At 38.6% G+C, this 25,295-nt stretch overlaps 1 protein-coding gene across 3 annotated transcripts in view; it reads left to right on the plus strand.

The window, feature by feature from the left end:
* The first annotated feature begins 220 nt into the window (after positions 1–220).
* The window catches only part of Dnajc27 (DnaJ heat shock protein family (Hsp40) member C27), a 30,372-nt gene continuing 5,297 nt past the window's right edge, over positions 221–25,295 (plus strand). For 2 of the 3 annotated variants that reach the window (XM_047522216.1, XM_047522218.1), the window contains exons 1-5: positions 221–483; positions 9,565–9,647; positions 14,032–14,101; positions 20,248–20,412; positions 21,108–21,230. In XM_047522216.1, the coding sequence (XP_047378172.1) occupies positions 397–483; positions 9,565–9,647; positions 14,032–14,101; positions 20,248–20,412; positions 21,108–21,230 (528 nt within the window). In that variant the 5' untranslated portion in view covers positions 221–396. Of the gene's footprint in view, positions 484–9,564; positions 9,648–14,031; positions 14,102–20,247; positions 20,413–21,107; positions 21,231–21,836; positions 22,520–25,295 lie in introns of those variants that run through there. The other variant, XM_047522217.1, reaches the window with a different exon arrangement.

Here is a 25,295-nt window from a genome sequence, read left to right on the forward strand (position 1 = left end):
GCGAATGCGACAAATGCCTCCAGTCCCGATGCCCTGAAAACGAGGCCGCGCTCTCCACGCAGCGTAAACCCAGATGCCCAGCGACGCCGCCTTCCCATCAAGGGACCCGGCTCCGCCCTGCCGCGGGAGCCAGAAACCGGGAAACCGGAGCCGCGTCCCCGGGGCCCGGCGATGACGTCAGTCGCCCCGTCTAGCATCGCGAGACTCCCTTCTCCCTCCCCCGGCTCCCTGCCTCTCAACCGCCCGCGCCTGCTGCCAGGTAGCGGCAGGGATGGCGAGCCGCAGAGCCGGAGCGGTGACGAGAGCAGCGGCTCCGCCATTGGGCGACGAGGCCTGAGGGACGGGCCAGGTTGGTGCACAAGGAGAGACCGAGGTGGCCCCGAGAGAGCGAAGGCAATGGAGGCCAATATGCCGAAGCGGAAGGAGCCTGGCAAGTCCCTCCGCATCAAAGTCATCTCCATGGGCAACGCTGAAGTGGGGAAAGTGAGTACCGCGCGCTGGGAGGGGCGGGACCGCCGCGAGCGCGGCGACGTGCTCATTGGCTGGGAGAGCGGCCACTCAACAGCCTGCGGCCCATCCTCTTCCCCGCCCCGAGCAGGCCCAGTACTCTCGCAGAGGCGGCGGCCCAGCGAGGAAAACTATTGTGACCTTTTTGACCTTTAGGTTGTCCCCTCCTCCACCAACGTCACTTTCCCTAAAGGTGTCTGGGATGGCCTCTAACCCTTAAGTGCACCCCAAAGAATAAGGAGGCTTAAGTGTTAATGTCGGATCATCTGCCCAGATGCCAGACCAGTATTCTAAGGTGACCGCTCCAGCACCTCGAATAAAAGTTCTTGGGAGCCGATGGAACATAATGGGGTGCATGTGAAGATATGGGGTTAGTAAGATGTTGCTTGGCAGCCCGGAACCTACTTCCCCATCATAAGCGAGCATAATCGAACCCACCGATTTTCACGGGGAAGGTGCACTGGTTGGTGAGGATCCTGAGTTGTTTTTAATTTCCGAGCACCAAGTTCATACTCCCAAAGAGGCCTTAGTTTCACCGCTTTTCTGTCTGCCCCGTCTGCTGAGTGTCAGATATAAACTCACCCTTAGTATAGAAGAGAGAGAAACAGTGGTGACAACGCGCCTTTCCCCAAATGAATTCTGTCCCTCTTCACCCAAATTGTCTCTCCTGGGTAAGTGGAAGCTGTTGGTTAAGAACCAGGATCATCAAATCAGTGGCGTGGGATTGGAACCTAAGTCTCACTTTCCCACTGAAGTGCTCTTTCCATGACTGAATGTTGTCAAAATCAACTGGCAGACTAGGGCCTAAATGCAAAAGAACTACTACTCATGGGGGTGAAATTTAGGCCAGAGTCCTGCATGCAGGAGATGTTCAGGGAATGTTTATTAGTTTTTTGGTTACCCCCCCCCCACCACCATTTAGCATGATCCTGTACTACTTATATATCTCTGTGTACATAAGTGTTAACAACATTCACTGAAAATCAGCATTTATTGAATGCTAACCATGTGCCAGATGTAAGGAAGAGAAAAAGCCTCTAGGGTATGTATTAAACTGCCTAAGTGAGCATGTGTCACTTTGGTAATTTTACTCTGCCTAATGGTGCAACATTAGAAGCATCCTAAAATGCCCAAGTGTCACAACATTTATTTAACGTTTTCCTAGATGCAACTAGACAAGAGAAATAAAGTATCAATTTGCAATAACAACTGAAATAAAGTGCCTAGGTTTAAACTTAAGAATAGGTAGGACCTACATGAAGAACTTCCAGATTCAACAAAGGGACATAAAATTACTTTGGTAAATGGAAAGATACACTTTTCCCTCAGATAGGAAACTCAATATATAGAGATACTAGTTATTTAAAATAATCTACAAATGTCATTCAATTCCAATTAAATCAGTGAAGTTTCAGAACATCATAAAAGTTACCAAAGCTCTTATGAAAAATTAAACATGAGAATAACCAAGAAAATTGTGAAAAAAGAGAATAACTCTACCAGATATTTTTAAATGTTTCAAAGTTGCCAAACTTTTCCTGTTGGCACTGGAAAAGAAATATTGATACATAAGTGGAACAGAATAGAGTCCACAAATAAATTCAAACACATAAGGAAATTCGGTTTATAACACTTACTACATTGTACAATCATGAAAAAGTAGAGACCATTTAATAAACACTGATGGAATAACTGACTATTATTTGGGGTGGGGTGATTTCTATTGCATTTCTTTCTCAAGAATAAATTTTAAATGGATTGAAGATTTAGGTATAACTTTAAAAATTTATTATTTTGTCTTAGTTATAAAAGTAGCACATACCTGCTTTTAAGAATTTGGAAAACAGGGGCTGGGGTTGTGGCTCAGTGATAAAGTGCTTGCCTAGCATGTGTGAGGCACTGCGTTTGATCCTCAGCGTCACATATAAATAAATGAATAAAATAAACATCTATCAACATCTTAAAAATATATTTAAAAAGAAAATTAGGAAAATAGAGAAATATAAACAGATAAATAATTTTAAAGTTAAAAAAAATCAAGACATATCCTAGTAAATAATACTTTGATCAGAGAGCAAATCAAAACAAATGACAAAGTGACTGAAAAGCAATGAAAGCGAGAGACCCCAAATCAAAACCTAAAGAATAAAATTAAATCAAAAGTCAAAGCACTACATCGTCTTACTCATTTCTAAGGAAGAAAAAACTGAGGGAACTGAAGGGTTGCACAACTTTGTAAGTAGGCTAACTGTATACATTAAAAAGATGGAATTTTATAGTTTGTGAATTAGTGCTCAATTAAAACTAGAACTTAATACCTACGACATCAGGGGGAAAAGATACAAAATTAACTGAAAGAGAATTATTTAGAAAGATTAATGAAAATGAAAAATGCTTTAAAATCTACTTAAAATAGAGAAAGCAAAAAAATGCAAAATACTGGAAGAAGACAATCACATATTGGAAGAGATTGAAAGAATGATTAGAGAATACTATATACAATTTTATGTGAAAGCATTTGAAAATGTGGAGGAAATGGAGGATTTCCTGGCAAGGTACAAATTACAAAAATCAACAAAGTAGAAAATCCAATCTCTTTTCAGAAGAAAATTAAAAATGAAAGATTTACCATCCAAAAAAGTGTCAAGATCAGATGGTTTCATAGATGAGCTTTATTTAAGCTTTAAAAAACATATAACATTAATTATTTAAGTAATTCCAGAGCAAATAAAAAGATAATTAGCACCCAATGTATTATATGAAGTTATAGTAATTTAAATTGCAAAACTTGATATTGTATCACATGCACATAGAAATGCAATATTTCTAAATATCCACAAATAGAATTCACCAATATATCAAAAATCATTCACTATTGACAAATAAGGTTTATCCCAAGAGTGCAAACATGGTTCAATATCAAGAATTTAATATAGTTTGCTACATCAACTAATCAGTATGTATGATACTTTCATACAGTGAATGATACTTTCAGTACTGCAAAAACATTTTATATAACCAGTAGTTGATACTGATAAACAATCCTTAAAAAGAAAAAATCAGAATAAAATGAAACCTTCTTAGATACGATAAAGAATATTTGTTATTAACCACCACAAACACCATGCCAATTAGTAAAATACTAAGGCAATTTCCATTAAATAGATAGGAAAAAAGAATACTTGCTATTATCTTATTATTGAACACTGTTTTAGAGTTTCTAGAGATATAATAAGAAAATGAAATAAGCAGTATAAATATTCAAAGAGAGAGCTGGGGTGTAGCTGAGTGGTAGAGCATTCACTGAGCAGGCACAAGGTCCTGGGCTCTTTCCCCAGTACTGGCAGGGGGATAGATAAATATAAATAAATAAATAATCTTTTGCTGCTTATATTTTATATTTAGACTATTCAAAAGAGCCTGTAACCTGATTTAATTAATTAGAGAGTGTGGTAAGGTGACTAGGTTGCTTTTTTTTTTCCCTCCCCTCTGAGGGGTTGGGGATTCAAATCGGGGTCCTTGTGCATGCCAGGCGAACACTCTCCAACACAAGCTATTTCTTCAACTCAGGTGACTAGGTCTAAATAAATACACAAAAGTAAGTTATCTGGACTGGGGTTGGACTCAGTGGTAGAGCACTTGCCTAGCACATGTGAGGCACTGGGTTGTGTCCATCTACAACTAAAAATATTTCTTAAAAAAGTTATCCATACTAGCAATTAAATCTGAAAGTGGAAGTAGAAAAATATGTTCTGTTTACAATAATAAAATTTATAAAACAGCAAGATATGTAACAAGAAATATACAGTAGTTACATGAAAAAAAAAACAAGATCTGAACCATGAGAAACCATGTTCTTTAATGGGAAGACAATATTATAATGCCAGTTCTTCTAAAATTAATATACAAATTTAATGCATTTCCAATTAAAATCTTAGCAAGTTTGGAGCTTTCTTTAAAAAAGGGATTCTTTTTAAGGTAGACTTATCCTAAAATTCATATGAAAGAACTAATCAAAATACGAGAAAGAAAAAAATGGGACAAGACAGTAGAAAGAGGGGAATTTCCTAGACAGTTGATATAATATAGTCTAAAGAGAGCATTGCTTTGGCATAAGAATGACAAAGAGTAGAACCACACAGAGAGCCCAGAAATAGAGGGAAAATGTTAAAAGTGTTATCTTCCCTAAATACAAAAGTAAATTACAGATAAACTTATGGTTCAAATATTTTAAAACAATAAAATTTTTAGAAAATGTGCAAATATGTATAACTTCATGGAAATCTTTACAGCCAAGAAAGTAAAGTCAGAAATCATTAAAAAAAAAAAAAAAATGGAAAGAGACACTATGGTGTGTACCTGTAACCCTAGTGAACATGGGAGACTGAGGCAGAAAGATTGCAGGTTCAAGGCCAGCCTCAGCAATTTAGTGATGCCCTAAGCATCTTAGTGAGACCTATCTCCAAATTAAAAACAAAAAGGGCTGGGAATGTAGCTCAGTGGTAAAGTACCTCTGGGTTCAACCCCCACTACCAAAAAAAAAAGAGAGAGAGATTAAAAGAATGATTAGAAAATAGTACATAAATTTAGTATAATTTTTTATATTTAGTACTATTAATATAAATAATGATATAGTATTAAATATAAATAATAATATCTATAAAAAGTTAAGACAAATAATATCCCAGGGCATATATTTGTAACCCACATATCAGACAAAAAGTTAAATATATATGATGTCTCCAAACCAGAAAAATTGATAACCCTATAGAAACATAGAAAGGGTATATGAATTGGACAATACCCAGAAGAGAAACTCCAAATATCTAGTAAGTACAAGTACATGGAAGATACACAGCTTCATTTGTAGTCAGCAAAATGCACATTAAAGTAACAATGACATTACTTCTCACTAACCAATTTGGCTGTCATTAAAGGATAATAACATCTATACTGGCAAGGTACCTGTATACTACTATTAGAAATTAACCTTTTAGGGCTGGGGTTGTGGCTCAGTGGTAGAGCGCTTGCCTGCCATGTGTGAGGCACTGGGTTTGATCCTCAGCACCACATGAAAATAAATAAATAAAGGTATTGTGTCCATGTACAACTAAAAATATTAAAAAAAAGAAACCTTTTGAAGAGCAACTGGCAGTAGCTACTAAAATAAAAGATGTGCTCTTCAACCCAGCAGTTCTATCTCTGCAAATCTATTCCATAAAAATTAAAGTGCCCTTTTTAAAGCATATATATACATAAAGCATTTATTGTAATATTATAGCAGAGAAAAAGACTGAAAACTAAGTGAATTTTTTAACTAAATACTTGTATATCACGGATTATTATGCAATCATGAAAAAAGTGAGTGGAACCATGTCAGTTAACATGGAGAGATCACCATAATTTATTCTTAAGACAGAAAAACCAACTCTGGAGTATATGCAGTACTGTATAATGTGGGTATTTTTGACTCCAAGTAGGAGAAACCCAAGGCAAATATTTACTTATCATAAATGGAAATGTAAAAGTAGGGCAAGCTTCAGAGTTGGTTGCTACACAGTATCTTTAGGAGCCCAGGCCATTTTCATTCCTCCGGCCAACAGCATTGTTAACTTTCTTCCTGCTGATTTCCCAGCAGTCAAAAGTGACATCCCACAGCAACTGGGGCAGCTTACTATGTTTTCCTATTCCATGTGAATAACAGTGACTTTCCTTTCCAGAAGTCCTGAGTGGACCAAGGTTTTAAGACCAAGGAGAAAGATTTGAAGGTTTTTTATCTTGGGAAGTAGAATAGAGAAGTTGAGAAGAAATAAACAAAAGACTGGAGGGAGAGTGAAGGGTGTCCATGAAACAGTTTATGTGATAGGTTCCTGCCTGTGTTAAAAAATATGGACACCTGCAATGGTTGACTCATGAAATTGTGGATATTTGATTTTTTTAACCTTAAAAATGGCAATTCAATATGGTTTAAACACAAAAAGTGGCTGAGCCAGGTGTGTAGCGCACACCTGTAGTCCCAGCTACTTAGGAAGCTGAGGCAGGAGGATCACTTGAGCCCAGGAGTTTAAGGCCAACCTGGGTGACAGAGAAAGACCCTATCTCAAAACAAAACAAAAAGAAATGTCGGAAAAGGCAGTTAACCAACACGTTTTTGATCATTATCTCAGAATAGTGGGTTTTGAAAGCTTTAAATAATCTTCCTTACACATCCCTTATACATTTCAGCGACTCCAGAGGCTAAAGCAGGAAGATCGCAATTTCGAGGCCAGCCTGAGCAATTTAGTGGGACCCTGTCTCAAAATAAAAAATTAAAAGAGCTGGGATGTAACTTGGTGGTAGAGCACCCCTGGGTTCATTTCCCAGTACCAAGAAAAAAAATTTTTTTTTAATTAAAAGACAAAGTGTACATTCACAGAGTTATGCAGCCATTACTACAATCAATTGCAGAACATTTTCATCATTCCCTATAAAAACCACATAGCAATTAACAGTCTGTCCTCATTATCCCTGTCTCCCAAGCTGAGGCCATCACTAATGTACTTTCAGCTTATATGGATTTGCCTATAAATCCATTTATCTGAACTTTCACGTAAATGGAATCAAACGCTGTATGGTCCTTTATGACAGACTTCACTCAGCATAACGTTGACAAGGCTCATCTCTGTCGTAGCATGTATCAGTACTTCCTATCTCCATATTGCAGAGAAGTAGTCCCTGTGTGGATATAACACAATTTATTTCTCCCTTCGGGTGTTTTTTTTTTTTTTTTTACTTTTCAGGTACTATGAATATTGATAATGTGAATGTTCAAGTTTATATTACAAACTTTTATGTGAGAGGGGAAATGTTTTGAATCTTATTCAGATAAAGTGCCATTTTTAGTACATTAAAAAGTAAAATCTTAGGTTTTTATTATATTATCTCATAACATTCCAGAATTCACTTAACACAACTACAATTACTGCTGCCTGTTTACAGTACACTGTGGGCTCCTTGCAGGCAGAAGCTTGATCCTGTCTTCACAGCCCAGCACCTAACTCCACATCCAGCACAGGGGCCATAAACTCATTATTTGTCTAATGAGTAAATATATACATTTTGGTACAGATTAGGAAGATTGTTTTTTAATTCTATCAAATCACTGTGTTATCAGCATAAAAGTCTTATTTATGCTTTAATTGTGTTGATTAATACCATATGTTAACATTTGAATTCTGTCACTATTTAGTATCAACATGCAATTTTTGGGAAACTTATTTAAATAAATCAGTTTGCTTACCAATTAATATTAAGTTAGTTTAGTTTTGTATTCATTTAATTTTATCTGTTCCCCTTGTATTTATGTTATCTAACTCAGCTTATAAGATCCTAAGGAACAGCACCCTGTCTCCTTGTGTTATAGGGAATGGTTATTAATATTATTATAAAAATGTATAACTTTATAAACCATTTAGTTAACTGGGTAGAGTTAAAAGATTTTCTGATCTCTGAAGCTTGTGAGTAATTTTTTAAGACTTTATTTATTTTTATAGGCTCTAGTGAGAAACATATGAGAAGTACTTGCACACTATATAGTGTTTTAAATAGGTGGATCCCTGGGGCTGGGAACGTGACTCAGCGCAGAGCACTTTCCTAGCGTGCATGAAGCCCAGAGCTCCATTCCCAGCACTGCAAAAGAAAAAGAGTATAGCTTCTTAGCAGTAGCCCCTTCAAAGAAGTTTTTCCTTCAGTTCACAAGGAGCTTATTAAATACATTGCAAATTAGCCATTCGTAATCAGAAATTGTCCGTGCTTTTCTAGTATAATGGATGCTTACTTAAATTCATTTGGTGGTTTTTAAGCCTCCACTCTATGAAAGGCACGAGCCAGTTACTGCAAAAGATAGAAGGAAGTCTAATGCTGATGCCTGCCCTCAAGTAGTTCGGTGCCTAGCTGAAGAGGTAGGTAAATAGACACAGCTGAGAAGGTAGCTAACAGTACAAGGCCACGTATGGCTGCTGGCAGATGTGAGAGGCATCTGTGTTAACAAATGTAAAGAGCAGAGGAGTTAGGTATACATGTACAAAGAGGAGTTCAATCACCCTGGGTGCTCAGAATCTGATCTGAGCCTTAAAGGAAAGGATGAGGAAGATTTGGGATGAAGGAAAGAAAGCTCATTACAAGTGACTAACAAAAGTCAGGAAGTTGGGTCCTGGGAGTTTTGCAGAAATATAGAGTTTATATGGAAGGTTTTAAACAGAGAAGACAGAATAGAGCCAGATTCTAGAGGACCTTGAATAAAGGACAAAAGAATGTGGAGTCAAACTCTTTTCACAGTGAGAAGTCACTGAAGGTTTTTGAATTAGAGAAGTGAAATGGTGTCAGTAGTGTGCAGTATTGACTGAAGTTGGGAGGGAAAGGAGGCAGAGAGACCAGTAATGAATTTCCTATAGTCGTCTGCTTGCACATGATGTGGACCAAAACCAAAGTGTTACCAAGGGGAATTGGAATGAAAAGCAAGATGGAAGATCCATTCAAAAGATTAAGAAAGGCCAGAATCAAATCTGACTTTAATGTTTGGTTCTTTGTGACTGGGAGAATAGGGGCATTATTAAAACAGGACTAAGATGTCAGCAGGATGAGCTGCTTTCATGTGAGCTTGCTGAATTTGGGACACGTTGAATTTGAAGTAACAGCAGGACATCTAAGTAGAAACCAGTTTTATAGAAATTGGAGATATGGATCTGGTCTTGAGAGGGAAGTTGAGGCAAGACATAGATATTTTGGTGGTGTTAAAGTATAAGACTTGAAAAGATCTTCAAAAGAAAAGAACATAAGGAGTGAGAACAAAACTGAAAACATACCCACATTTAGTAATAAGACAAGAGTTTAAAAATAAATTTTCTTTAAAATCTTTGATTTTGGCATATTTCAGGTATCATTTTGGCTTTTGAAAACACTTTTTCATAGTGGCAAATAAAGAAACTATAATGAAGAAATGTGCTTACTTTGTATATTTTCCCAGTGTGTATTTACAACATGTGTATATATATATATCTTTTTTTTTTTCCTTTTTAGAGCTGTATTATAAAGCGATACTGTGAGAAAAGATTTGTGTCTAAATACCTTGCAACTATTGGAATTGACTATGGAGTTACCAAGTAAGTACATTGTTTCCCTGGACTTGTCATTAGAAATTTGGAACTCTTCCTAAAATGGTCTCTATTTGCATGAACACACTTGCAGTAGAGGTGTTGAAGATACATGGGGAAAGAGAGCACTAAGATCTTTACAGCCACGTAGCAATCACATCATTCCTTCATCCAGCCACCATGCGGAGCACACTGCATCCCACAGCCTTGCAGCAGGGGGAGGGGACAGTGACCAGCAAGTCAAAGCAGAGCCCAACGGGCCGGTGGGGCTTTTCAGTAAACCTGTCTCTACATAAGCAGGTCCTATCAGCCAGTGTGTTTCCAAGTGTTTTGAAATATTCTAAATATTATGTGGAAAATGATGTGCAAGTGAGGATTTATTTGGAGGTAAATCAAGAGCAGGCTGAGCTTGAGGAGAAAGGCTTATGTTAGCAGGAGTCACAGTGCCCAAGAACAGAATGGGGCAGAAAGCACAGGTCCTCAGTGCCAGGTGTCCCTTCACGCACTTCCTCTCCACCTGTCTCAAGTGCGGTCCTCATGCTTTCCTGCCTCAGTGGCATTACTATACTGTCCCCTCATCTCTCCACCTGCTAATTTCTTCTAAGTTTAAAAGGTCCCTGTTACCAGGTGTGGTGGCGCTTACCTGTAATCCCAGCAACTTGGGAGTCTGAGGCAGGAGGATGGTGAGTTCAAAGCCAGCCTCAGCGAAAGCGTGAGGCACTGAGCAACTCAATGCAACCCTGTCTGTAAATAAAATACAAAATAGGGCTGGGGATATGGCTCAGTGGTTGAGTGATATAAAAAAAAAAAAGCCCCTGTTCCCATGAGGCCTCTGAACACTCCTTTATCAGTCAGGATCTTTTTACAAATGACAGACATCTTAAAGTTCTCTGTACTATTTATGGTACTTGCCATAGATTGCCTTGTGTTATTATCTGTACATTTTTAAAGCCTCCTGCTAAATTATAAATGCCCTGAGGAAGGGAGGGACTATTAGTGCAAGTTTTCTCCAAGTGCCTGGTGCAGTGTTTATGCCTAGTAGGTGCTCAGTGTTTATTGTAGGTAAAGGATGCATCTAAAGGGAAAATTGGCCAGATTAGAATATGAAGGCAATGTTCAAGAAGGTAGACAAAGAAAACGGTGAGGTATCTGTAGAGCAGAATGTCGATTATGTGAATGAGAGTCGAGTTTATGTGTGTAATTACACACCTTCATGTCTGTAATTACAGTGGCTCAAGTAAGTGGTAAAGTAAAACTCAAGAGCTCTGTAAGGTTATTATATCACTGTTTTTCAACTGGAAGCAGAGAGGGTAGTTCTGCAAGTTTAAAGAATGAAAGTCATAGTGCTTAGTTATGAAATGTATGAAGCTTTTCATTTGAAATCCACATTTTTTTCCCCTAGTTTACCTTTTCCCTTCCCTACTTCAGGGCACAGGATTTCATCAGTGATATAAGATACCCTGTTTAAGGCAACTTTGTTTTGATTTTTGTTGAGGGCCTTGCTAAGTTTTTGAGGCTGGCTTTGAACTTGTGATGTTCCTGCCTCAGCCTTCCAAGCTGCTGGGATTACAGGCGTATGCTACCATGCCTGGCTGGCAGCTTTGTTTTGAATCCACATAAATTACTAGTTTATTTATCATGGAAATTACCATATTATGCCAGAGAACTGTGGTTTATTTGACAAACTTCTGTTTTTTGCTGAATTTTTTTTGGAAAAGATGGTTGTCCATGATGAATCAGACAGATAAAATCGATGGAAACCAACTCAAGCAAAACCTGAAAGAAAAGGATGTTAATCAATTCACAAATTCCAATTATGAAGATGACACAGTGAGACCTCAGGGATGGCTGGAACCAGAGACAAAATGTAGACAGATCATTTTACTACATCTTTCTCTCTCTGTTGCTTTAGTCTTTTAAGTGGGCTTCTTCTACACAGCTGCCAGCAGCTCTCAAGCTCACATATTTAACTTTACTGCTAGAGAAGAACTAAAATTAATTCCCAAGTTTAAAAATTCCAGGAAGAGGGCTGTTGGTGTAACTTAGTGGTGGAGCGCTTACCTAGCATGCACGACACCTAGTATGTTACTGAAAAGACATGATGACTCCCTGGGTTCTGTCCCCACTACCATGGCGGGAAAAGACTCAGGGAAGGATTTGATTGGCCCAAGTGGGGTAGGTACCTTCCCCCAGCTCAGTGGAAAGGCATCTTAGCTGTGGTCAGCAGAGTGGAAGCCGTAAGAAGATAGCAGAGCCCATAGGCACCACAACTGGGAGAAGAAAGCCAGATGCTGTAGATATCCATTCCTTTTCAGTTTTCAGTTTTGAAGCTTAAAGTTTGATGTACTTAAGATTTACTTGTAGCCTTTGGTGAAAGAGCAGATTCCTGGGGCCACCGCTAAGATTCTGATTCACTGGGTCTGAGGTTGGATGCAGAAATCTGCATTTTTAACACACGCTCCCCGCCACCATAATTTTGAAACAGGTGTTCTTCAGACCACACTGAGGCAAGCACTGCCTTGAGATAATAAATTACCATTTTTCTAAAGTAATTTCCTCCTTCTGGCTTCCAAATTTGGGGTTTCAGTGTATAAAAACTTTTTTGTTACTTCTTGACTTTATAGGTTGTATCCCAGTAACAATTTTTAAAATGTAAACTATTCCAGATCTTCCCCAGATGCTTTAAGTTCTACTACTGTTTTGCACTCTGCCTCTGAGCTACTTCCCCAGCCCTATTATTATTTTCTTCCCTCGTGCTCTCTTTTGCAAGATGGATCCTGATTTCACAGATGTTAAAGTGAAAACAGACACCTTAGAACTGATGAAAAGCTATGAGAATTCAGGAGTGAAGAAACCACGATAAGATGTTTAATGACTAGTTTGATTTAGATATACAGGTAATATAAAATATGAAACAACTGTAGATTATGGTTTCAGAACAGAAAGTGAACACTGTAAACTTGGACTAGGGAATAATAATAAATAAATAAACTCAGAGGTAGTGTAGAGACAATGAAAGTAAGTGCTGAGGACCCCGTGTTCCCTAGCAGTTTTGTCAAAATTCTAACCCTGAAATGTGTTACTTTACTGGGGTGGAAGACAGTTTTTTCCTAAGATGTCTGACTGGAGTAGAGTGGAAATGACTCTAATCTGTTTATTTACTGTTGTTAATCTCTATTCTTAGCTTAGGAAATTTTGTGTCAAAACATTTATGTTTAAAGTTCAGTAATTACTTTCAGTTCATTTAAGTTTCTTTTGTTTATGTTTATTCAATTACAAAGTAAATTTTATACTATTTTATAATAGCATAATTTCATTTTTTATACCTTTATTTATTTATTCATTGTATGTGGTGCTGAGGATGGAACCCAGTACCTCACACGTGCTAGGCAAGTGCTCTACCACTGAGCTATAACCCCAGCCCCACATAATTTCATTTTTATAAGGGTATTTATGTTTATCAATCTTATCTGTGCATAAAAAGAAGTCCAGGTTGTTGTGTTTCTATGTGAAGGTTATTCTAGGTGATAGGGTTTGGAATGACTTTTAATGTTTATCTTTGTATTTTTCCTTAGTGTTTGAATTATTTATAATATCCATTCATGATTTTCCAATAGTGGTTTTTCTTTAAAAAAAAACTAGAATTAAAAAAAAGACTAGAATATACTATGATGTTAACTAATTAATTCTATTTTGAATGTTTATTGTTTCCCATTTTATTCTGTGTTTTCAAATTTGTTTCTGAAAACAAATTAACTATTGCTCTTGCTCAAATGAAGATCATACAAAAATTAAAGACATCATTATTCCTTGCAACTCTGCTGCATGTCAACCAAGTAAGATGTCTCTTGCTAAGTGAAATAAAACTCCTTGTTTTCCTTCATCTTGGTCCCACTTATCCCAAATTGATTTTTTTTTTTTTTTAAGAGTGAAGGGAGGGCTGGGGATACAGCTCAGTTGGTAGAAAGGAAGGCCCTGGGTTCAATCCCCAGTACCACAAAAAAAAAAAAAAAAAGAGTGAAGGGAGTGGGATTTATTCAAGTGTGAACAGAAACAGTACTCTTGCAGGAGAAAGAGGAACCCTGATGGGGTTGGCCCCAAACTGATTTTTGTTAAAACCACAGCAGTAGCCAATATTTGTTGGTTCAGGGCTGTGTCTTGAGGTGAAGGTGAAAGTGTGGGTATTTGCTCCAGGTGGACTCAGGAGGCAGGATCATCTGCCAGGTTCCTGGCTCCTGTTATAAAAATGATCTAGAATTAGGAAGGGGTCAAAGAAAACCTCTTTTAAATTTTACACAAATATTCTTTTGAAATTTACAAATGATATAAATGATACTAATGTGAATGCAGAAATCATGACCTTTTTTGGAATTGTTTCATTTGATCATTTTAGAGTACAAGTTAGAGACAGAGAGATCAAAGTCAACATCTTTGATATGGCTGGACATCCCTTCTTCTATGAGGTAAGAAAGCCTTTTTGAGAGAACTATCCAGTATTGTCAGTGGGCTTGGGGAAAGATCCTGAATTATTTAAAACAACCAATATTTGAATTGTATATAATCTGGATAAATTTTGCTTATACTTGTGGCCTGATCCTTTTACCCGTTGATTTTTTATGCTATGCTCTTAAATAGGGGGAGGAAATTTCATTGCTAATGTTTCAGACATTTAGATAACTAAGATATTTCAACCTCAAAGGACTTTTGCTTTTTACTTTATACCTAAATCCAGAATGTGAGAGTGTTAATGACATTCACAATGGGACTTTGTGACTGCGATGTCACTTCTCTCACAGTGGGCTTTAGCGTGGTCCCTGTATCTCCTAGTCATTGCATTTTCCCCCAGAAGAACCCCACTTGGTTCACTTTCATCTGTCTGTCAGTCCCAAGAGGCCCCAAGGGAGCTTCCTGGCCATTCCCTTTTGGTGGGCCATTTCATTATCCTAAGGAGACTCTTTGCTCTTGTCTGGTTTGGCCATTTCACTTCTGCTGTTCTCTTTATTCTTTCTTTTCTTCTGCTTGCTTTGGTTTTACTTTGCTCTTTTTGTTCTGAGTTCTTAGGGAAGAAAGATGATTGATTTGAGACTTTCTTCTTTTCTTTATGTGCCTACAGATTGCCCTCTCAGCACCACCTTAACTGTGTCCACAAATTTTGAGATATTGTATTTTCATTTTCATTTAATTTGTTGGTTCTTTGTGTTTATTCTGTTTGAGGTTTTCAAAGCTTCTTGAGCCTGTAGGTTTGTCTTTTGCCACATTTAGAACATTCTCAGCCACTTTCCTTCTGTTTAAAAATTGTTTTTAAGGCAGGCATGATGGTGTAGGCATGCTTGTGATCCCAGGCATGGAGGTTGAGCAGGAGGATCACAAGTTCAAGGCCGGCCCCGACAATTTACCAAGACCCTGTCTCAAAATAAAAAATTAAAAGGGCTGGGGATGTGGCCCAGTGGTAGAGCACCCATAGGTTTAATCCCCAGCATGAAAAAAAAATTATTTTTAGAGATGGGGTCTCGCTCTGAGCCCGAAACCCTCCTGCCTCAACTTCCTGTAAGTTGGGATCATAGCCCCCACACCAGCCTGGCCATTCTTTCTTTGAGTATTATGTAGCCTCCTGCTTCTCCTCTCCTCCCTGGATTCTGATCTTTTGTTTTAGTCCAACAGGTTCCTGAGGTGCTGTTCATTTTTTGCCTTTTTTAACTTTTTTTCTCTCTGATATTCAGATTTGGTAATTTTTATTATTTCACCTCATTATTATTATTCCTTGTCCCTGCCTATCAGCTGTTAAGCCCGATCTCTTTTTTTTTTTTTTTAACATTTATTTAATTGTCAGTGGATCTTTAATTTACTTATATGTGGTGCTGAGTATCGAACCCAGGGCCTCACACATGCCAGGCAAGTGCTCTACCGCTGAGCTACAACTCCAGCCCCAAGCCCAATCTCTAAGCTTTTTACTTGCATTAATTTTTTGTTTTAAAATTTCCACTTAGTTTTTCCTGGGGTGATGGGTGGAAGACAGTTTCCTTCCAAGGCATTTGGCTGAAGTAGAGTAGTAAAGTCTTTTTTATCTTGCCAAACTGCCACTTTCCTGGTCCTTTGGTCAGAGAGATCAGGTTTTTGACTGGGCTTTTATTTATCTGTACCTCTTAGCATTTTCATGTGGTACTTCTGTTCAAAGACTTAAATATATGAGGCAAAAGAAAACCCAGAAAATCTTCCACCACATAATTCTTTGGGTCCCAAGGCCTCTAGCTTGTCTGCTGCTTTCTCTCTATCTTTCAGAGGTTTTTAAATATATGCTTTATATATAATGTCCATTTTACCTGTACTTAGCAGGGAATAGAGAAATATATGTCTACTCCATTTTGCAAGAGGAAACAGAATTTTTAATGGCTGTGTAATCTTCCAATTTGTGAATATTGCCAAATGTTGAGGTAAAATTACTTAGGTGTAAAGACTCACAGCAGGTTATGTCAATTACACAAGTATAAAATTTCATCAGAGCTCTCATTGACCGTAAGTTTGACAAAGATTCTAATTATCAGAACGCTAATTTAAATCTTAGATTACACCAAAGTCATGTCAATGGAGAGTTAGAAAATGCCTAAGAAGTACTGTGGTTTGTACTCCTGCCCATTGTAGGATTTTGTTTTGTTTTGTTTTGTTTCTGGTATTCCTGATCAGTGGCCACCATTTAGTCACAGATACCTGTATGCCAGTTTCCATGCTGGTTACTGGAGACACACAGTCCCTTGTCCTCATGGAATGTAAATATGTTAGAGAAGACACTTGTTAAACAAATGACAGAGTGCTCGGGAGCACTTAAAACCTGGACTGAACTCGTTCTGGCGGTCAGAAAGTTCTGCTGAAGGACACCACATTTAAACCAAGAGCTAGTGGATGCTTAAGTTGTATAGGTGGACATTTTGGGGACAGTATAATACCCAGCCCAGTTTTGAGTGGTGAAGGTGGTTTGGAGAATGAATATCTCTATTTTCAGAGTCTTAACGCTTTGTGAACTAATCCTACACAGTTAAAAACCCTAGATCGGCAATTTCTCCTTGACTCACCGTGATCCTGACCTTTCTTTGAAGAAATGTAGACTGAATCTGTAGTTCTACAACAGAGCCTTTCTAATATTTGTGAGTCTGTTTCTCTTCAGGTAAAATATTTTTAGTCCTGCCACAGCTAGATCGATCAGCATTCCTAGTGAGCATCCCTTGCAGATGATCCCTTGTTAGCTGATGTGGAACTGAGAACTAAGATAACATTCCAGATATTTTCTAACTAGTGAAACACACTGTTTTTGTTACTTTCCATCATTATACACTAGGCTCTTAGTAATATAACCTGAAATTGCAATATTTTTCCTAGCAGTTTATAAAAATAGAAGTACAATTAATAGAAACTCCCTTATATAACCAGTTCTGAAATACCTTTTCACCAAAATAACCATAATCTCCAATTTTTTGACCAATAGTTGCTGTCACTCAGATCCTCCTTTTAGACAAGCAGTCATTTTCTTTCTAAATTCCAAGCTGAACAAAGTATACCCTTGCTCAGCACACACCTAGTGAAGTACCACAGCAATGCCCACGGTTCCTGGCTTCCTCAAATCCTTGCTGCCTGTCCTCCATGGAAGGCACTAGTCCTCTTGACAGGTTTCCCAAAGTGCCTGCTTAGACAGGACAATCTGCTTAATGTGTGAGATAGCCACCTCAGAGAAAAGTCAGAGGGAGGACTCTGAGGGCATGGTGGGCCTGCCTCTTACCACCAGCAGTGCTTCCACTGAGCCCACACTGAGGTCTGGTTATAGGGTATCTCAAGAGCATTCTGAGGCCTCAGTGATACTAGACCAACAGCTTTCTCAGGCCTACCAGCCAGTTTGCCATCTCTGCTTTTAAGAACAAATTCCTATTCCCTTAGCATCCTATTTAAACGTTGGATATAGTGAGTCTGCCAGGAATAACAGTAGGAGCTATTTTGGGAGACTAGAATAACAGAACTGTATGGGACCATTGAGATATCTGCTTTGATCTTTTCATTTTACAGATGAAGAAACTAGGCGAAGATAATAAAACTTACTCAAGACTATGTAGGTGGCTTGCTGCTGAGCTCAGACTTGAACTTGAGTCCCTCGAAACAGAAATCCATTGCACTTGCTTCAGTCTATTTTTACACACACACCTTTCTCAGGAGAGCATGACCTGCATTTGAAATTCTTTCTTTTTCCCTTTGGCTTCTATCTTTGTTCTCTACTGAGGCACATCCAGCCATTCAATTAAAATAGTGTTTCAAACACATATCCAGTAGGCTCTGTGGGTGACCCAAGGATGGATGCCTTAGGATGCAAGCCTTCCAATTGCTACAGCATAGTGGGGAAGACAGCTAGATGAGCTACCATCTGTGAAAATGGCAGAAAGTGAATGGTGCACCGTTAGAAGTACAAATAGCTGTGGTATTCCAGGGGACATAGAGAGGAGGGGCAGGGGTAGCTGGTGAGGAATGGGGCAGAAAATCCTATATACAAGATATGGCATTATAGCTAGACCTTGAAAGATTAAAGACACAGAGGGGTCTGTTTCCTGACAGAGTTCACAAGGCCTAGGGCGTGGTTGCAGAATTAGGTCATCTTGCATGAAGGTCAGGGGATAGTAAGAGGATAAGACTGAGAAGGTTGGGGAGGATTGACCAGAAACTTTTAACTTCATTTAAATGAGTTTGAACTTTGGAGAGTTGGTAACAGCGGGGAAATACTAAGGAAATTTTGAGCTAGGGCTTATAAAGATATACACAATATATTATACTGCTAGAAAAATGACTTAGAAGAGTCTTACAGTGGTCCAGTCAAGAGAGAATGTTGGAACAAGAATGGAAGGGAAGTGACAGGCGAATAAACATGGCAGAGTTGACTTCTACTGTATTGTCCGAATCTGCTGAAAAAGGAGAAAAGAAAGCACCAAAGGTCGACACCAAACTTTCAACTCACATGACCCAGAGAATGATGCATGACTTTATCACTGATGTCCAAGAGAAGGAAAAGCTTAAGAAGGAGTGAGATGAAGAAATAAGTTGTCCCTTTTGTGCATATTGAATTAGAGATTCCAACAGCATATTCAGCTAGAATAGTCTGGTACTAATTAGAAATGCAGGTCTGAAAGACAATTTGAGAAGGCTCATTTTGGAGATTCTCACAGTTGAACCTGTATAAGCATTTGATATTGCTGAGGAGGAAGGATTAAGAAAAAAGGAAGAGGCCCAGGATGGGCTTTGGAGGGGTTTGGTGATGAGCTGGAGTGGGACCAAAGGGGAGAAGATGAATTGGTGAAAGAGGCTTTAAGAACCTGGAGAATGTAGAGCATGGGGACCAAGGCAGCAAGAGCTCCTGGAAAGAAGGAAGAGTCCATTGTTGGTTACTACGGAAGGACTCAGGACCACACGTGCTGAGGGGAGAAGACTGTTCATTGCTTGTTGTTTCAAAATCTTTTTGCTTTTGCTGGTCTTCACTGTAGAGGATAGCTTCTTAGGTTTCGGTAGATTTATAGATGTATATTCTTGATCCAGGCATCTGTCTATGTTTGGACACCCATACCTGATATGTGTAAGATGCCTTCATGTCTTACTCCATATCCAGTGTGGGCTGGGTATGTATTGGTTTTGTGAAAAGAGTGCTTAACTATAGCCTCTGACATGGTGCTTCCTGGAATTTTAGCCTGAAACCCCCTCCTTGCTCACCTAGCCTCTCATTGCCTCTGCCATGTTAGTGTGCCCTATACTTCATGCCACCTTTTCCTAGAGTTGTAGCTATGCTACAGAGGCAAGTTGACATTTCTAATGAAACACCACAGAAAAATCCAATAATGAATGCAGGGAAGAAAGGAAGAAGGTGCAGATACTCATTGTTTTCCAGGCACCCTGTTAAGTACTCTGCCTTCATTATCTCGTTTAATCCTCATAATAACCCTGTGAAGTAAGAGTATTATCCCCATTTTACAGATGAGGAAACTGAGACGCAGAGAGGTTAAGTGACTTGCCCAAGATCACACAACTAGTAAGTAAGTGTGAACCCAGATCTGTCTGCCTCCAGAGCCTGTGCTTTTGCCATTACATTACACTAAGGCTCTGAACTTGAAATTTGAAAGTTGTTATACAGACCCCAAGAGTCAGAGAAGCTGTGCCTAGCATTGGGGAAAGCCACTTTGGGATGCAGTATATAAAAGGATGAACCCATTGCATTTACCTGTGTCATTTTTGCTTTAGGTTCTTTTTAGTTGTTCACTCACCTTCCTCAGAACTTTACATAATTGGCGTTCTTTTTTAAGGTCTACTAACAGTTAAAAAGTGAATACCTTTGGGGAGTGGAATTGGAGGTGGGGAGGGGTGGGGCAGGAAGACATTTTTTTCTGCTATAAGTCCTTGTATGGTAATAGATTTTTTTAAATTGTTACTTTGATTTTATAAAAAAGTCCTCTAAGAACCAGTAAATACTGAGAAACAACAGCAAATAACATGACTACATAAAAGAACACACTTTGCCTAGTTAATGATTGTGAAATATATTCTTATAAAATCACAAAACCTACATCTCGTACACCTCTTCTTCCATCCCAAGGTCCGTAATGAGTTTTACAAGGACACACAGGGTGTGATACTGGTCTATGACGTGGGGCAGAAAGACTCCTTTGATGCCCTGGATGCGTGGCTGGCAGAAATGAAGCAGGAGCTCGGGCCTCACGGGAACATGGACAATATTGTATTTGTAGTGTGTGCCAACAAGGTAACTGCTTTGGAACTGGTATGCTCAACTTTCTAGAGAAGAGTACAGATCTGAGTTTGGGGATACTGATAAAAAGAAATTTCTTAAGAATAAGTATAGAGGGCTGGGGATATAGCTTAGTTGGTAGAGTGCTTGCCTCGCAAGCACACGGCCCTGGGTTCAATCCCCAGCACCGCAAAAAAAAAAAAAAAAAAAAAAAAAAAAAAAAAGTATAGAAATTGGCAGCCTTTCAAAACATACATCCTCATCTAAAAACAGAACATAACAAAAAAAAATCCAAACCCGGTATCAGTTTTTTTCCCTGGTGTCCTACTTAAGGAAGGATGTTGGTGACTGAGCAGGAGAGATGGACCTCCCTAATAATCACACTCTGCCCTGATGGGAGGAGGGACATTCACTAGGTGATATGTGGAAAACAGGCTTGGGCCCCTGGGAATGGCAGGTAATTGAAGCAGCTTTCACAGAGGTGAGTAGCAGCTGCCTTCCCAAGGGAGAAAGTGGGAGACAGAAAATCAGCCTATGGGCAGGTTTTTTGTTCTTCATTTGTTTTGCTCTTTTTGTCCTGATAATTTTACATACTAGTGCCTGGGGCTCATTAAAAATAGTTTTTGCCTCAGACAGGATTGACAGAGACCTCACTGAGTCCATTCTGGACAAGGTTGTAATCTTCTCTCGGCCCCCACTTTTTATTTCAGATCGACTGCACCAAGCACCGCTGCGTAGATGAAAGTGAGGGGCGACTCTGGGCAGAAAGCAAAGGGTTCCTGTACTTTGAAACTTCAGCACAGACTGGAGAAGGGATCAATGAGATGTTCCAGGTAACCAATCTCTTTGTTGTTCTAGGGGTGGTGGTCAAGGCCAGCCATGCCAACTTCTAATTGAAATTTGAGACCCAGAAAAGGAACAGGAATTTCTCATTAGAATAAGCTCTTTCTCTGTGGGTGGTGAGAGAGCGGGAGCACGTGAGTGATCTGTCTGAGGTTGGTATAGCTCAGACTTGCAGCAGCAGAACTACCTGGGAAAATTCTCCAAAATATAGATTTCTGGGCTCATACCTACAGGAAGCTTACTGTTGTGATGGAGTCAAGAATCTGTATTTTTAAAAAGCTCTCCAGGTAATTCTAATGATCATCAAGTTTAGTAAGTTATTGTACCACTTAACCCATTATGTCCCATTGTCCTTTTTATAGGACACCCACGAAAACCAATAAAAATTTTAGGACACCTGTATAATTGCCATTTAGTTTTTATAGGTGTCCTATGTGTAGGACAGTGGGACATAGTGAGTTAAGTAAGAAGATTTTCTTTAAAAGAAAATTTTCTTTGGTAAATGGTGTTACATTCGTATCCAGAATCAAACGGAAGCACTACTGTGACAAAACTGCTTTGCCACAGCTAATATAATCCTATATTGTGGTCCACAGGGGGCAAATAAAGGAGACTATTATTACAAAACCCAGCCAGCCACACTTAAAAATAAGGCCTCACCAATCAAGCAGACACTAGAAGGATGTGCTCACATAGAACCTGAATAAATGATACTTCTTCAAACCCACTAATCTTGAATCATTTTAAGGGAAGGAGGCTACTAAAACAATGTTATAAGTCAACTCTTAATTACATATTTGGACATGATGGTATGAATAATGTATTTTTCTTTTTATGAATATATCCAATACTTTTAGCATTTTTAATAGTGTAGTTAATACTATAAAGAGTTGTTCTTAATTATTGAGTGGGATTATATTTAATCTTTTATGCTGAATTTCCTTCTCACAAGATGTCACCTCTTCTCCTAGAAGACAGGTTTCATCTTTGGCTGACAGGCTGAATTGGGCGTCTGGAGCTTCTATTTCAGGATCAGGTTGATGTTGGTTGCCATGCTTTCTGTTCTTTTCAGTACATAGAACTATGTGAGGCTGTACCTATGTGTGCAGAATATGAAAATATGATACTTAACCACTTCAACGGTATTTTACAGTCTGGAGACGTTTACATGTTTCATCTCATTTGAGACATGTAACAATAATGTATGGCAGGTATTATTTTCATTTTGTATATAAGAAAATCTAAGGATAGGATAGTAAAGTGACTTGTCTAAGGCATATAAATAATGAGTTGTAGATTACTTTTAAATTTTTTTTAATTATTGTTTTAGTTGTACATTACCATGGAGCATGGTGTGATAATTTGATACACATATACAATGTGTAAGGATCAAATCAGTGTAGTTAGCATTTCCACAGATTAAAATTTTTCCAGCACTTTAAAGATGTTGGTTCATCCTCTTCTGGCCTCTGCTGTGTCCCGTGAGATGCAAGCATTCATCCTCACTCTTACTCCTCTCCGCCCGTTCTGCCTTTTCCCCTCTGGCTAAGAGTTTCTCCATGGTTTTCCGCAGTTGGACTCTGAAGTGCTGAAGTGTGTTCTCTTCCTATTGATCCCGTTTGGGGATCTGTTGAGTTTCTAGGATTGATAGGTAGGTGTTTTTCATCAAATTTGGGAAATGTTTTGTTTATTTCTGTTTTCACCATTACTTCTTCAGATATGTTTTTCGTCCCGTTCTCCTTATGCTCCAGTTACATGCGGATTAGGCCGTCTGATTTTGTCCCACAGTTCCTGGGTCTATACTCTCTGTTGATTTAAAGTGCATTGACAATCAGCTGTTAAACACAGAGCGACTTTTTCAACTCTATGTTTCAATTTTAGAATTTGCATTTAGTTCTTTTGTATAGTTCCCTACTGAGGTTCTTTATTTGCTCACTCCTACGAGTATATTTTCCTTTAATTATTTGAACATATTTTCCTTTACATCTTTTAAATATTTATAAGAACTGTTTTAAAGTCTTTGTTAAGGTCAACATTTAACCACTTGAGGTTCAGTTTCTATTAACTACTTTTTTTCTATTGATCACATTTTCTTGGTTCTTTATATGAGTAGTAAATTTTTGACTATAGCTAATACATTACAGAGACCAAATTTTTTTTTTAATGTTTCTCAAGGATGTTGATTCTTTTTTTTTAGGAGACAATTCAGTTACTAGAAGATCACAATGAACTTGTGTAGGTTTGTTTGTTTGTTTTGCTTTAATAGCAAGGATCTGAAGGAAGTCCAAAGCATTTCCCAAACCCCTCTCATTTGACAAGACTTCTCTTCATATTCTGTCTCTCTTGTAGATCTTCTTGGTTCTTGTTATTCTGAGTCTAACTCCTAAGGCACAGCCCTCCTATGGTGCCTCAGCTAGATGCCAGGGGTATGGATGAGGTGTTACCCTGATATTACCATCTATTCACCCTGGTAAGGCCAAACTCAAGTGTTGCCAGGACATATCTTCCCCTAGCACCCCTGGACCTCTAGCATTTTGGTTTTGTTCTTAACTCCATACCACCTGTTGTCTGGTTAAGACTGAAGTGTTCTTTCCCTATGTGAATACAGCCTAACCTTGTGCTACAAACTCATGGGGATCCCCTTCATGGACTTGGGGCCCAGTTCTGCATATCTCCCTCCTCTCTAATGTCCTGCTCTGTAGACAATAGCCACTTCTGCCCTCAAACTCTGATCTCTCCCTTCTCTCAATAGCACTCAGTGTCTGCTCAGACATACTCTTGGCAACGTGGTCAGAAAATGGCCTCCCAAGTGGAGAAGCACAGTGATTGTGGGGCTTACCTCCCAGGACGTAGTCTCACACTTGATGTTGTCCGCTGCCTACAAATAGTTGCCTCATATTTTTGTCCAGTTTGATAGTAGTTGGACAGGAGGCCTAGTCCAGGACCCATCTCTCTGTCATGGTTGGAACTTACACATGAAATTAAGCAGGCTTTGACTTCACCTCTAGCACTCTATTTATCACACCGCAGCTTGTCTTCTGAATCTAAGTGTTATGAATGAGTATTGTGCCCGCAGAAGTCTGTATATTTCAGGTCAACTCATAGACTAGAAGAAAATGTTACTGATGCATACCACTAGTGAACATCTGAGCACTGTGAACCCTTTTAGATAAATCTTGGGTAGAACTCATGGATGAATTAGTCTGTTTCAAAAAATAAAAAAGGCTAGCAAGAGTATAATAACACTGTTCTGTAAGTAAGCACACAGAAATGCTTTCCTGCTGGTTCAGTTTAATATTTTCTTTAATCTCCTATCTTCTTTGTGTTAGGAAGTCTTTTAGTTTGTCTGATTGACATTGTTAACGGAGAATAATATAAAAGTTCACTGAAACCTAGCAACCTTCTTTTGTCTTGGCCAGCTTTTCCTTTGACACCTTCTTCAGATGTCAAGGCCTCTTGTTAGGCTACCATGTTGATTAACTATTACTGGAAATATGACAGAAGTTTAAAAGAAATATACATTTTTAGAAGGTAATATGGAACTATAGGAGAATATGAAAAGAGGAGGAAGAAATTTTAAAAGAAACTGAGGGAAAATGAGATATTGTGATTAAAAACAGCTATAGTATATTAATATATTTTAGTAAAGTTATTCAATAATAATAACAGTGCACAGAGCATGAAACATGAACAGGATCAAAAAATAGTTTTCACTTAAAAAATCATAAAAGTGGGTAAAGAATATCAAGTTTGCAGAAGAAAAGGCCATAAGCATGAAAAGATTCTCACTTTCACTTGTAATGAAAGAGATGCAAACCAAAGCTGTATCATACACCTCAGATTGTCAAAGATTAAGATAATGCCCAGTGTAAATGAGGGTGTAGGGAAATGGGCACTCACACAGTGATGGGAATGTGAACTGGTCAGTCTCTCTAGACAACAGTTGTCAAAATAAAAAATTAAAATGCACACGTGCTCTTATTCAGCAGTTCTGCTTTTGGGAATTTATCCTAAAGCAGTATCTTTACAAGTGTTCAGAGATGTAGACACTCAAA

Source organism: Sciurus carolinensis, chromosome 13 (assembly GCF_902686445.1).
Source record: "Sciurus carolinensis chromosome 13, mSciCar1.2, whole genome shotgun sequence".
NCBI classification, from domain to species: domain Eukaryota; kingdom Metazoa; phylum Chordata; class Mammalia; order Rodentia; family Sciuridae; genus Sciurus; species Sciurus carolinensis.